The 15291-nt window shown below is 38.6% G+C and overlaps 1 protein-coding gene across 1 annotated transcript; it reads left to right on the plus strand.

The window, feature by feature from the left end:
- On the plus strand, positions 1–4569 carry PCDHB3 (protocadherin beta 3). The gene has a single exon (XM_074380601.1). It carries the CDS (start codon positions 321–323, stop codon positions 2709–2711), a length of 2391 nt encoding a protein of 796 aa, XP_074236702.1. The 5' UTR covers positions 1–320; the 3' UTR covers positions 2712–4569.
- Positions 4570–15291: the final 10722 nt, after the last annotated feature.

The following is a 15291-nucleotide window of genomic DNA, read 5'->3' on the forward strand; positions in this document are numbered from 1 at the left end:
TTGATAAGAATAAACAGTAAAACAAAACAGAAACACCTTCTCCAAGATTTTGAAACTGCAAGCGAACGCATGGTGGCGCTGTTGACTAAGAAGGCGAATCAAACCACAGGCACTGTGATTCTCGGTGACGCACGGATCCAGTGTGGTAAACCAGGGGTTATAAGCCCAGGCAGATTTCTGAGCAAGCAAATGTGAGCCTCTGGAAAGGCTTATTCGCTAGGCCGTCTGCAAAGGTTGTGGGGCAAAATACTATTTCCCAGCGCTGTCTGAGATTCAGCTTGGTGACATTCCCTGGAAGAAGGTGACAGAAAGAAAGTGCAATGGAGGCCGGAGGAGAGCGATTTCTTAGACAAAGGCAAGTCCTGCTTCTCTTTGTTTTTCTGGGTGGGTCTCTGGCTGGGTCCGCGTCAAGACGCTATTCGGTGGCTGAGGAAAAAGAGAAGGGCTTTTTAATAGCCAACCTAGCAAAGGATCTGGGGCTAAGGATAGAGGAACTGGCCGCGAGGGGGGCCCAAGTTGTATCCAAAGGCAACAAACAGCATTTTCAGCTCAGTCATCAGACAGGTGATTTGCTACTGAATGAGAAATTGGACAGGGAGGAGATATGCGGCCCCACAGAACCATGCATACTGCATTTTCAGATATTACTGCAAAACCCTTTGCAGTTTGTTACAAACGAGCTCCATATCATAGATGTAAATGACCATTCTCCTGTATTCTTTGAAAATGAAATGCATCTGAAAATCCTAGAAAGCACTCTACCAGGAACAGTAATTCCTTTGGGAAATGCTGAGGACTTGGATGTGGGAAGAAACAGCCTCCAAAACTACACTATCTTTCCGAATTCCCACTTCCACGTACTCACTCGCAGTCGTAGGGACGGAAGGAAGTACCCAGAACTAGTACTGGACAAAGCGCTGGATCGGGAGGAGCAGCCGGAACTCAGCTTGACGCTCACCGCGCTGGACGGCGGCGCTCCGCCTCGGTCTGGGACAGCCCAGATCAACATCCAGGTCTTAGACATAAACGACAATGCACCAGAATTTGCACTGCCTCTCTATGAGGTTACAGTTCTAGAGAATACCCCCGTTGACTCTGTCATTGTCACTGTCTCGGCTTCTGACTTAGATACGGGAAGTTTTGGGACAATATCATATGAATTTTTTCATGCTTCTGAAGAAATTCGCAAAACTTTTCAACTAAATCCAATTACTGGTGATATGCAACTAGTCAAATATTTGAATTTTGAAGCGATTAATAGTTATGAAGTCGACATTGAGGCCAAGGATGGCGGAGGCCTATCTGGAAAGTCTACAGTCGTAGTCCAGGTGGTTGATGTCAATGACAACCCACCGGAACTGACCTTGTCGTCAGTAAACAGCCCTGTCCCCGAGAACTCGGCAGAGACTGTACTAGCTGTTTTCAGTGTTTCTGACCTAGACTCTGGAGACAACGGAAGAGTGAGGTGCTCCATTGAGAACAATCTCCCTTTCGTCCTGAAACCATCTGTAGAGAACTTTTACACCCTAGTGTCAGAAGGAGCGTTGGACAGAGAGACCAGATCCGAGTACAACGTCACCATCACTGTCACAGACTTGGGGACACCCAGGCTGAAAACCGAGTACAACATAACCCTGCGGGTCTCCGACGTCAACGACAACGCCCCCGCCTTCACTCAAACCTCCTACACCCTGTTCGTCCGCGAGAACAACAGCCCCGCCCTGCACATCGGCAGCGTCAGCGCCACAGACAGAGACTCCGGCAGCAACGCCCAGGTCACCTACTCGCTGCTGCCGCCCCAGGACCCGCACCTGCCCCTCGCCTCCCTGGTCTCCATCAACGCGGACAACGGACAGCTGTTCGCCCTCCGGGCGCTGGACTACGAGGCCCTGCAGGCGTTCGAGTTCCGCGTGGGCGCCACAGACCGCGGCTCCCCGGCGCTGAGCAGCGAGGCGCTGGTGCGCGTGCTGGTGCTGGACGCCAACGACAACTCGCCCTTCGTGCTGTACCCGCTGCAGAACGGCTCCGCGCCCTGCACCGAGCTGGTGCCCCGGGCGGCCGAGCCGGGCTACCTGGTGAGCAAGGTGGTGGCGGTGGACGGCGACTCGGGCCAGAACGCCTGGCTGTCGTTCCAGCTGCTCAAGGCCACGGAGCCCGGGCTGTTCGGCGTGTGGGCGCACAATGGCGAGGTGCGCACCGCCAGGCTGCTGAGCGAGCGCGACGCGGCCAAGCACAGGCTGGTGGTGCTGGTCAAGGACAGTGGCGAGCCCCCGCGCTCGGCCACCGCCACGCTGCACGTGCTCCTGGTGGACGGCTTCTCCCAGCCCTACCTGCCGCTCCCGGAGGCGGCCCCGGCCCAGGCCCAGGCCGACTCGCTCACCGTCTACCTGGTGGTGGCGTTGGCCTCGGTGTCGTCGCTCTTCCTGTTCTCGGTGCTCCTGTTCGTGGCGGTGCGGCTGTGCAGGAGGAGCAGGGCGGCGTCGGTGGGTCGCTGCTCGGTGCCCGAGGGTCCCTTTCCGGGGCATCTGGTGGACGTGAGCGGCACCGGGACCCTGTCCCAGAGCTACCAGTACGAGGTGTGTCTGTCGGGAGGTTCTGGGACAAAGGAGTTCAAGTTCCTGAAGCCGATTATCCCCAACTTCCTTGCTCAGGGTGCAGAGAGGGTTAGCGAGGCAAACCCCAGTTTCAGGAACAGCTTTGAATTCAGTTAAGTGTTAATAAGGTTCTATTAAGCCTCATCTCAGTTTTTCTGTGGAAAGTCCCTTTTTACTTTTTGCCCATTGTTGAGGTCTCTTTTGATCTGGTTCAAGGCGAGTCACTGGAGTAGAGCAAAATTCCAAATCCAGGAATGGCTTAGGTTTCATTAACAGAAGGACTGAAAAAGTAGTTGTTTGGCTCTGAATGTTTTGTATTTCAATCGCGAATCCTTAGTCGATAGAACATTTTGTTTATATATTGATTCTGCTTTCTCTGTAGTTAATCCATGCATATTCTCTCCTTTCGTCCTAGCTTGCCAATGCAGTCTCCTTCTTTTTTTCTAATGGGGAGCAAAAAGAAATTAATTTTCTTTTAATGGTGACTTCAAATAGCTTTTAAAAGTAATTCATTTCAAATTTTATATTATAAAATAATGTAGAGTTCCAAACCACCAATTTTATAATTTCACTTGTGAATATATTAGTATTATGTGTTGTATATAATATGTCCAAAGCAGTTTTGTCTATGGTTAACGAAGTTTTGAGAATAGACGAGAATGTGTTTTATTTAAGATATAGTAATAATCTTTTTAGGAACATAGTACTCAAATGAAAGTAATTTCGTTCATTTTCTGTGTTGACATTTGCGATTAATATTTCAATATTTTATGTGCTTATATTAGCCAAAATATGGACACAGATATAGACCAGTATGGATAATTACTTTTTGGTTTATCTTAAGTGTGTTCATGATGACTGAGGAAAAAATTAAACCTATGCCATTTAAAAAACTGACTGTTCTTTTCCATTCGGCACAAAAACATTGTTTATTAAGATGTCTGGTAGGATGACAATTATTTGTTTCATAAAATCTGAGATGTGCTACCAATCTGAGGGCCTTTTTTTTTTTTTTTTTTTTTTTTTTTGAGATGGAGTTTCGCTCTGTCACCAAGCTGGAGTGCAGTGGTGCTGTCTCAGCTCACTGCAATCTCTGTCTCCTGGATTCATCCAGTTCTCCTGCCTCAGCCTGCCTGGCACGCACCACCACACTCAGCTAATTTTTGTATTTTTAGTAGAGACAGGGTTTCACCATGTTGGCCAGGATGGTCTCCATCTCTTGACCTTGTGATCTGCCCACCTTGGCCTCCCAAAGTGCTGGGATTACAGGTGTGAGCCATGGCGCCTGGCCTCAATTTTTATTTTCAAGAAAATACATGCGTATATGAGATCTAAATACTTCATGGTAATAGTTCCTATCCAATCCTTCTTTATTATTAGTATTTATTTGCCATTTGTATGGTGATATAGGAGAAAGATTCTACTTTCTTTTTTTTCTGTCTTGGTTCCCTCCTTCAGAATTTAACCTGACATGATTTAGGATTATATATGATCTTTCTGGGATAGAAACTGTACATCCATATCAGCATTCTACCTCCTACACGATGTAATTAAAAGAAGTTATGTAAGAATAGAAGGTTCTAAAAAGGAGAGGGCAACGTCATTATGAAACTCTTAATTAGCTACATCTAAGAATAAAATCTGGAAGCAACCAAAACATCAAATCTTGTGGTTATATTGAGTGAAATCAAAAAAAGTATTTTAAGCAACAGAATATTTAGCTCCTAATTAAGGAAATGGAATAGGAAAAAATTAATTATCTTCTTATAAGCATTTCCTCATCCATAGAACATCCATAGAACTTTCTAGGAATTAAATACTCATGACTAGAGAAAAGAGAATTTCTCAAAGATTTTTTAAATTCCCCCAAAAGCAAAATAGTTTAAGATCGACATGCTTTCAAACATCTGTTAAAGTGTAGTTATTATCACATTTAAATAGTGTCACTTTATGTAACTGATCATCAAACACATAAATTTTTTTTTTTTTTTTTTTTTTTTTGAGATGGAGTCTTACACTGTTGCTTAGGCTGGAGTGCAATGGCAATATCTTGGCTCACTGCAACATTCGCCTCCCAAGCCTTAATTTAAAAGCTTAGCTCAACTTTGCCACAACCAGGTAAAAGTTTTGGCACAAACACTAAAATTGTGATTGAACTGGGACTCATGCTCTTTTGGGTGGTATTGTTCTGCAACAGAATCACATGATTCTCTTGCCTCAACCTCCTGAGTAGTTGGGATTTCAGGCACATACCAACACGCCTGGCTAATTTTTTGTATTTTTAGTAGAGACGGGGTTTCACTATGTTGGTCAGACTGGTCTTGAACTCCTGACCTGGGATTAAAGGCATGAGCCACCGTGCCAGGCCATTAATCCTTTTCTAAAAAATATTTGAGATAGGGCCTCACTCTGTTGCCCAGGCTGGAGTGCAGTGGCACAATCATGGCTCACTGCAATCTCAATCTCTTGGGCTTAAGCGATCTGACCACTTCAGCCTCCAAAGCAGCTGTGATGACAGATGTGTGCCACCACACCCAGCTTTTTTTTTTTTTAATTTATTTGTAGAAATGGAGTTCCTCCATGTTTCCCAGACTTTATACATTAATAATTTTCTCAACTTCCCAAAGTGCTAGGATTACAGGTATGAATCACCATGCCCAGCTAAATGTGAGTTCTTAATAGCCAGAGGAAAATTGATATAATATTTCCTTTCACTTTAAGTACTTTATAGATATGTTCAAATCTGGCTCTTTTGGTCAGATATTTTTCTTCTTTGCATACTTAGCTGATTTTCCATGAATATCAGGAAAAGGCATAGAATTCTGATCAAGATTTCTCTCTCTTTGATTGCCTTAGTCCCAAGTGGTATCAGAGCCAGGGAAGTATTCAAATGTGGAAAGTACAGAGGCAGTTCATATTAATATCTTTGATTTCGGGGACAAAGAATAAATTAAATATCTGAGTTTTTTGTATGTCAAATTAACTTCCTGAAATTGGTATTTAAATTCTCTGGCCTCTAATTGGTACCACTATTGAACTTAGATTAGTCTTAATGATGTCAAGATTAAATAAAATTTACAAGATCCCAAAGGCTTAAAACAATTTTTAATAGCCAATATTCATTTATTTTTAAAACATAATTATTGATTTTGTGCACAATTCCTTTTTCTCTCTACAAATACATTAGTTCAGAAATAAATATTTCCTTGACATTCACAACCTAGTTTTGAACACTGAAAATTCAAGGGATACAAATGAATTTTAAATTTTTATGTGGGGTTGTTATAAGACCAAGCTGTATTCAAATATCAATCATTAAAACTAGTGGGGTCACTCACTATACCACCATACTTTTCATAAATCTTTAGTGAATAAATTCTACTTCTTTACAAATGAGGACTTCCTTTTTAAAACAACAACAACAACAACAACAAAAACCAACCAGCTTTTCTATGTATTCCTCTACTTTATTCTGAGAATGTCTTTTGCTTCTTAAAGTAATCGTTAGATTTTTTTAAAGCCAGAAATCTGTTACTCCTAATTATTTTAATGTCAAACATGCATGTGGTTAATCAATAGTTTGCTTGATCATAGATTTAAAATTTTAAGCTGATTTTCCTTCTGTTCTTTCGGTATTTAATACTGTTGATGAAAAGTATAATGTCAGTCTACTTCTCATTCTTTTATCTGTAAACTTCTTTACTCTCTTTTAGATGTGTTTCTTTATTCTTGCCATTGGAGATATACGGTAGGCCCCACCCTGAGACTCGTATAAAGTACTGCATTTTTTTTTTCTTTGAGAAACTACAATTTTCTTTTCAAAATTTTCATTTGGCAAGTTTTCACAACTATTTGTTCTTGTTTCACAATTGCTATTTTCTTCTTTTTTTTTTTGTTTGAGTCTTTTAAATTCTTTCCATGTTGTGCTAAATTTGTATTTCTTACAGTAGATAAAACAACTCTTGTATTTGTTGAGTCTGTTTTTCATGGTGTTAATCTTCATTTGCTTGGTGATATTTTATTGAGAACTTATCTCCTGTTGGAAGCATCTTTCATGGTAGTACTTGTTTTGACAATCTTGGGGAAGGGAGGAAGGAGAAGAGGGGTCTCACGGTGGTTCCATCCCCAGCCTCTGAAAACCCAAACCTTAATTTAAAAGCTTAGCTCAACTTTGCCTGTGGGTGGTATTGTTCTGCATTTGCTCAATTAGGCAAAAATCTCAGGGAACGTCATTGCTTCTTGGTTGTCATTGTTTCTGCTAAGGCTATAGACATGGAATCTAATGGAGAAATTTAAAATGTTTTAATCTGCAGAGTAAACAAGTTGATTTTGAGGAAAGCCGAATTGTAACTGAAGTAATTGACACATGGGTACTATATAGAAAGAATCATGGTCTTGATTCAAGTAGCAGAATTCATGGTGATGCTCAGAAAGATAATAACATAATCCAAGATTCCACTGAAATAGTGGTTGCTTTTTTTTTTCTTTTAATAGCATGGAACTCTGGACTCTGGTAATAATGCAAAATGGATTTGCTCCTTCCAATAAAATCTCCTCATGAAACCATTTGTCAAAAATTAGTGTTCTGGAGCTGGGCACGGTGGTTCATGCCTTTAATCCCAGCACTTAGGGAAGCCAAGACAGGAGGATTGCTTGAGTCCGGGAGTTCAACAATGGCCTTGACAACATAGTGAGATTCTGTCTCTACAAAAAATTTTAAAAATTGGCTGGATGTGGTGGCATGTAGTTGAGGTCAAGCCTCTTGAGCTACTCAAGAGGCTGAGGTGGGAGGATCCTTGAGCCTAGGAAACTGAGACTTCAGCAAGCCAGGATCATGCTCTAGCATGGGTGATACAACCAGACTCTACCTCATAAAATAAAATTATTCTGGTAACAGAGAAGTCAGGGCTCTTTACCATCTCTGATTAGAGTGGAATCTAACATGCAGAAATACAGCACAACATAATCACACTGCTCTTTAACACTGTCAACAATTTCCTGACCCAAACTTCCTCATGTACCATATTAGTCCACAATTTAAAAAAAGTCCTACTTGGAATGCTAATAGTATCACTGGCAAAAACAGAGACAATCTAGGGACTAATACGTAAGTCACTTTCCCACAGCCGCCCAAGGACATATTCCTCAGCCCTCTCTTGGTATCCATCAGCATGGGCAATGGAACCTGTATGCTTTGATGTCCCTGATTTTTGAGACTCTTGAAGAGTTTGAGTTCTAAATGTGTCTGGGTCTTTCCGGAGTTGAGCATCAGGATGTGGAGATCCTGGATGATGCACAACTGTAATAGCTAGATAACAAAGAAAATTTATTACAAAGCAATTCTGTATTGTGCACTGAGCTGGCCAGGTAGAACAAAGTGGTAACCCAGATGATGACTTGGGCCAGAACTCATGACTATTTTATTGGTGATTTGACATCTCAGAACCCTGGATGTTTATCATGTAGGCCCACAACCTAGAAGTATGGAGCATGTGAAGCACCATAGGGAGCATGTGAAGCATGTCATCTAGGCTCCTAAGTAATAACCACAACCAGGCACAAGCTGGTGCTGTTATTAAGGACAACTGGAAGCCACCTTTATTTGCCATGACCATCATACTCCTGATCTAGGACTTGCCACAGTCTTCTCTTCCATTCCTTTAACCACCCATAGGAGGATTTCCATTCTCTTGATCACTGATTTGATTCAGGCTTCTTTCTCTTTCAATTATCTCTGTTTCTGTTCAGTGCTACTCAGATGTGCAGGGTCGACTGGGAAATGTTAGTGCGCTGCTGCTCAAAAGAAGACCTCTTCCACCACTGGGACTTAGTTCTCGAGCTTTCAGTGTGAGAAATTTCTGACTGGAGTATCAGAAACAAATATCAAATTTCTGAAGCCAATTGTCTTTAATTAATGTGAGCTACCTATGAGGAAAGACTTTGAAAAGAAATTTAACTTCTAGAACAATTTGGATTTATTTTAGAAAAAGAAATTGTATTCTCTAAATTGTATTTTCTGAGATTTTTTTTTTTTTTTGGTTTAAATTTCTTTATCTCTGAGGAAATGAATTTCTTCATCCCAAACGTTTCAATTCTATTTAATTTGAAATAGGTAACTGGCAGTATTGAAATTTCATTGTTGATGTTTGCTATTACAAGAAAGGATATTCTTTTTTTTCCTTTATCTATTTAATTATACTTTAGGTTCTGGAGTACATGTGCAGATCACGCAGGATTGTTGCATAGGTACATACATGGCAAGGTGGTTTGCTGCCTTCGTCCCCATATCACCTGTATCTGGTATTCTTCCCCTCGTTATCCCTCCCCACCCTCTCCACCCCCCATTGTCCCTCCCCTAGCTCCCCCAAACTGACCGCAGTGTGTGATGCTTCCCTGTCTGTGTCCATGTGTTGTAACTGTTCAACACCCACCTGTGAGTAATACCATGCGGTGCTTGGTTTTCCGTTCTTGTGTCAGTTTGCTGAGAACAATGGTTTCCAGATTCATCCATGTCCCTATGAAGGACACGAACTCATCTTTTTTATGGCTACATAGTATTCCATGATGTATATGTGCCACATTTTCTTTATCCAGTCTATCGCTGATGGACATTTGGGTTGGTTCCAGGTCTTTGCTATTGTAAACAGTGCCACAAGAAAGGGTATTCTTTTATATTTTATGGCAATTTTTAAAAAGAATGTATTCTGAACATCAGTGAAAATGATAGAGGATAGAACTCTCAGAAACCTCTTCTCCAGGAAAGCAATGAGGAAACTGAGAAAAATTGTCAAAATTAACTGTTTTGGAACTCTGGAATTTAAACAAAGATGTGCAGCAACTTAGGGTGAATTTACTGAGAAAAAAAAAGTCTGACTGTTGGTTAAAAACAGTGGTTTTGTGGCATTTTAACTGGCCTATTTACATCCCCATCTCTCTGGCTTCTTAGTCGCCTTTAAAACTAACAATTTACAATCACAGTGAAAATCAGCAGCCTGGCAGCCACCAGAGGAAACAGAACAGCACCACAAATAATTGCCATTATTTGATCTGTTTGGTGGCTCCCTGGAGGGCTCCACTTGCAAGGCTGTCTTTGACTGGCCTGAATCAGAGCTTCTCTAGTACAATAAGTCTGGGTGACAGGGCAAGACACTGTCTAAAAAAAAAAAAATAAATAAAAAATAAAAAAAGAAAAGAAAAAAAAAAGAAAGAGAGAGGGGGCGGGAGGGAGGAAGGAAGGAAGGAAGGAAATCAACCGAAGTTATCCAGTCTAAGAAACAAAAAGATTTTTAAAAATGAAAATGTACAGAGACTTGTGGGACACCATGAAGCCTACTAAATACACATACTTGAATTCCCAGAAGGACAGGGAAGAGACAAAAGAACAGAAAGAATAGCTGAATAAATAGTGGCTGAAAATTTCTCAAATTTGATGAAAAACATTAATCTTCGCATTTGAGGAGCCCAACTAACTCCAGCGAGGATAAAGTCAAAGAGATCCATGACTTGGCACATCATGATCGAACTGTGAGAAGGGAAGACAAAAAGAGAGCCTTAAAAGCAGCAAGAAGGAAGCAGCTCATCGCTCACCTTATCCTCAAAAATCTTATCCTCAATATGATTAACACTGATTTCTTTTTCTTTTTTTTTTTTTTTTTTTGAGACGGAGTTTCGCTCTTGTTACCCAGGCTGGAGTGCAATGGCGCGATCTCGGCTCACCGCAACCTCTGCCTCCTGGGTTCAGGCAATTCTCCTGCCTCAGCCTCCTGAGTAGCTGGGATTACAGGCACGCGCCACCACGCCCAGCTAATTTTTTGTATTTTTAGTAGAGACGGGGTTTCACCATGTTGACCAGGATGGTCTCGAACTCTCGACCTCGTGATCCACCCGCCTCAGCCTCCCAAAGTGCTGGGATTACAGGCTTGAGCCACCGCGCCCGGCTTGACACTGATTTCTTACAGAATAATGGAGACCAACGTGAAGTGGGATGATACATTCAAAGTGCTAAAAGGGACTATCAACCAATAATTCTGTGTCCACCAAAAATGCCTTTCAAAAATGAGAGAGAAATTAAGACATTATCATATAAACAATAACTGACTGACTCCATTGTTAGCAAACCTTCTTTACAAAGAAATATTAAAAGTAGTCATTTCGGCTGAAATAAAAGGACACCAATGAGTAACTTTAATCCACATGAAAAAATAAAAGCATCATTATAGGCATATATATATCTAGAGAACTATAAATGTGTTTTTATTTGTAATTTTTTATTGACAAGACCACTGCATAAAGCAATAATTATAAATTTATGTTCATAGGTTTATAATTGGGAAAGATGTAATTTGTATGACAACATAACACAAAGGGAAGAGATAACATAACTATATAGAAATAAAGTTCTATGTGCTATTGAAATTAAATAGGTATTAATCTGAACTAGATTGGTAGAAGATATTAATTTTATTAACCAGGAAAACCACCAAGAAAATAACTTTAAGTAGGTAAAAGAAATGACAAGTCAATTAAAATTGTACCCAAGAAAATACGTGTTTAACACAATAGAGAATAATGAGGGAACAAAATAACAAGATGTAGAAAGCAAGGCAAATTGCCAGTAAATCTACCTTATCAGCAACTATGTTAAATGTGGCTGGATAACATACTCCAATTAAAAAGCAGAAGTTGGCAGAATGGATTTTTTAAAATGATCCAACTATAGGCTGTCTATCAAGGGACACTTTGGATTCAAAGACATACATAGGTTAAAAGCAAAAAGATGGAAAAAGATATACTCTGTAGACAGTAAGCAAAAGAGCTAGAATGCCTACATTAATATCAAGCAAAATATACTATAAAACAAACACAAATGTTACTAAAAATAAAACATTGAGGGGAGTTTTACAATAATAAAAGTGTTGATCCAATAGGAAAATATATCATAAACATATATATATGCAGCTAATAATAGAAACCCAAAATAAATGCAGCAAAAAGTGACACAAATGAAGAAATAGACAATTTGACAATAATAGCTGAAGACTTTAATACCACAATTTTTGATAAATGAGAAAACAATGAGAGTATCAACATGAGAAAAGAAGACTTGAATAACATTATAAACCAGCAATACCTAACAGAATACTCCATCTAGCAACAGCAGAATACACATTATTTTCAAGTGCATATGAAACATTCTCCAGGATAGACTGTATATTAGGCCATATATTAGGCCATAAAACAGGTAACAAGTCTTAATAAATTTAAAAGAGTTAAAATCATACAAAGTGTGTTTTTCAGCTATAATGAAATGAAATTAGAAAGCAATGACAGAAGAAAATTTAGGAAATTCACAAATATGTGAAAATTAAACATTTTCAAATGACCGATGAATCAAAGAAGAAATCACAAGGGACATTATAAAATATTCTGAAATGAATAAAAACGAAAATGCAACGTGCCACAACTTATAGAATACAATAAAAGTTGTGCTTAGAGAGAAAATATTAGCTGAAATATCTATATATTTTTTAAAATGTCTCAAATCAGTAACCCAGACTTTTACCTTAAGAAGCTTGAAAAAGGAGCACATACTAAAACCAATACAAGCTGAAGAAAGAAAATTATTAAATTAGAGTGGAAATAAATAAAACAGAGAACACAAAAGCAATAGAGAGAATAAACCAAAACTTTGAATAGTTCAACAAAATTGGCAAAGCTTAACTAGACTGATGATGAAAAAAGAGAGAGGACTACTACATTACTAAATTTAAGTAATTTATTGCTAAATTTAATAAATTACTAAAATTAAGAAAAAATAGGGAAAAGCATGACCTATTTCACAAGTCTTAAAAGATATTATAAGGGAATATTATAAACAATTTTAAGCCAAAAAATTAGAAAACATCGATGAAATGGGGAAAAACCTTAAATAGAAAACATGAACTACCAAAATTAACTAAGGAAAATGTGAATAGACCTGTAATTGCCAAAACTGACTAAGTAGAAGTATTAGGCTGGTGCAAGAGTAGTTGGGGTTCTGTCATTATTTTCAATGACAAAAACCATAATTACTTTTATACCAACCTAACACAAAACCTGAATAGACTGTAATAAGAGATTGAACCAGTAATCAAAAACTTTACACAAAGAAAAGCCCAGGACCATATGTCTTCACTGGTGAATTCTACCAAATGTTTAAACAAGAATTAACACCAGTACTTGATACACTCATTCAAAAAATAGAGGAGCAGGGACTATTTCTCAACTCTCTTCTATAGAGGCCAGTATTAACCTGATGACAAAACCAGACAGTGACAACACAAGGAAAAAAATAAATACCAATTTTCCTTACGAATATAGATGCAAACATTTTCAACAAAATGTTAGCAAACTGACTCCAGTGTTACCTAAAAATGATTGTAGACCATGGCCAGGTGGGATTTATCTCAGGAATGCAAGGTTGGTTCAGCATGTTAAAATCAAACAGTGGGCTAGTTGCAGTTGTTCATATCTGTAATTCCAGCATTTTGGAAGGCCAAGGTGGGAGGATTGCTTGAAGCCAGGAATTCAAGACAAGGAGAGTCAGCCTAACAAGACCCCATCTCTATAATTTTTTTTTTTTTAAACCTAGCTGGATGTGGTGGCTTGCACCTGTAGTCCCAACTACTTAGGAGGCCAAGGCATGAAGATTGCTTGAGCCTAGGAGCTCAAGGCTGCAGTGAGCTGTGATTGTGTCACTGCACTCCAGCCTGTGTAACCTTGTCTCAAAAAAGAAAAGAATATTTAAAAAGGAATTTGAATATACATTGTCCTAAAGTTAAAATTGTTAAATTTGTACTTTTAAGTTTTGAATAGTTTATTTTTAAAAATGAAAGAGTATTTTAAAAACTTAATGATGACTTGATGGCGTTTTGTTCTTACTTTGAAAGGGAAGAATAGAGGAAAATTAAACGCTAATTTTTGAGACAGATAAAGGGTGAAATAAGTATTAGATTTTGACTATTATTTCCTTAAATCATATTTTCAATAGCACTATTTCAAAATGTTAAGCTAATAATAATAAATGGTTAATATCATTGGTTTGTGGAATTTATTAGAAGTTCTTATAAAAGGAATGATCTCTGGAATGTTCTATTAAATAGGTACATCAGATTCATCAGCTGATCATTGGAATGAAATAGCTGTAAAACCAACAACAGTGCTCAGTGGTGAAAGCAAAATAAATTTTACATTAGCTATAACCTTTCAAACTTAAACCTATAAGATATTTTTAAAGTCATACTCACTGAAATGTAAATGTAGGAAGGAGATGCTTGAATTAACTAGAGTCTGTCTTGAGAAATTTGTGATGGAATCTAAGATAATTTATAATAATTTCTTCTAGAATAAAATAGTATTTATAAGTTTAATATATCAAAATACTCATACGTAATATCTTACTTAGAATAAATCTTTAAAGTCAGAAAGTGTGGGTTTTTCAACTTTGTTCCTTTTTTCCTAAGTTTGTATTCTGGGTCCCTTGCATTTTCATGTGAATCTTAGGGTAAGTTTGTCAGTTTCTGCAAAAAAGCCAACTGAAATTTTGATTGGAATTTCACTAAATCTGTAGAGAAATTTGGAGGGTACCAATATTTTGACAATCTTAAGTCTTCCAATCCATGAATGCTTTTCACTTACTTAGACTTCTTTAATTTCTTTCAATGATGTTTCGTAGTGTTCAGTTCTCCTACTTCTTTTGCTAAGTTTATTCCTAAGCATTTTATTCCTTTTGATGATATCTATTATAAATTGAATTGTTTTCTTGATTTCAGTTTTGGTTTGTTCAATTCTGTAAAGAAATACAATTGATTTCTGTGTAGTGATCTTGTATCTTGAAACCCTGCTGAACTCACTTATTTATTTTAATAGTTTTTGGTTTTGTTTTTTCTTGAGACAGAGTCTCACTCTGCCACCCAGGCACAATCATGGCTTACTGAAGCCTCAACTTCCAAGGCTCAAGTGATCCTCCCACCTCAGCCTCTCACGTAGCTGGGACTACAGGCACATGCCACCTCTGGACAATTCTTTTTTTAGAGATAAGGTCTTGCTATGTTGCCCAGGCTGGTCTCAAACTCCTGAGCTCAAGTGATCCTCCTGCTTGGGCTCCCAAAGTGCTGGGATTACAGGCATGAGCTGCCATGCCAAGCCTGAAATTTCTTTAAAATTATTTTTATCTTTCCTTCAATAATAAGGTCCTTGCCTATATTTTACCCAAGAGGCAATTGGTTTCCTGTGTATTCCTCTATTTCATCTCTCTTTGTATATTTAAAACGAATTATGTAGATAGTCATATGAATCCTTCAGCATGAATAATATGGCTTTCCTGACTGGGATGAAATAGTTTTCAGGTGCTCATTCTTTATATCATTAGCTTATCTTAGGTCATTGGTTTATCCTCCATTCAGGTATAATAGATCTGGTTTTTTTATGAAAAATATGGAAGATTAGGGAAATAATCTATGGCATAGTATGCTAGGCCATTCTTCTAGACCACCCTTCTTCATTGTAACTTTAAACCCTTTATCAGAAAGTAAACAACTTTTCAAAATATCTATACATATTTTAATCCAATATTTAAGGTTATGAGTAATTCATTATGTCACTCTTAATCTTTTTCACCTGATTAATGATCTTGACAAAAATATTGAATATTAGTTTT

Source organism: Saimiri boliviensis, chromosome 1, assembly GCF_048565385.1.
Source record: "Saimiri boliviensis isolate mSaiBol1 chromosome 1, mSaiBol1.pri, whole genome shotgun sequence".
Lineage (NCBI taxonomy): Eukaryota > Metazoa > Chordata > Mammalia > Primates > Cebidae > Saimiri > Saimiri boliviensis.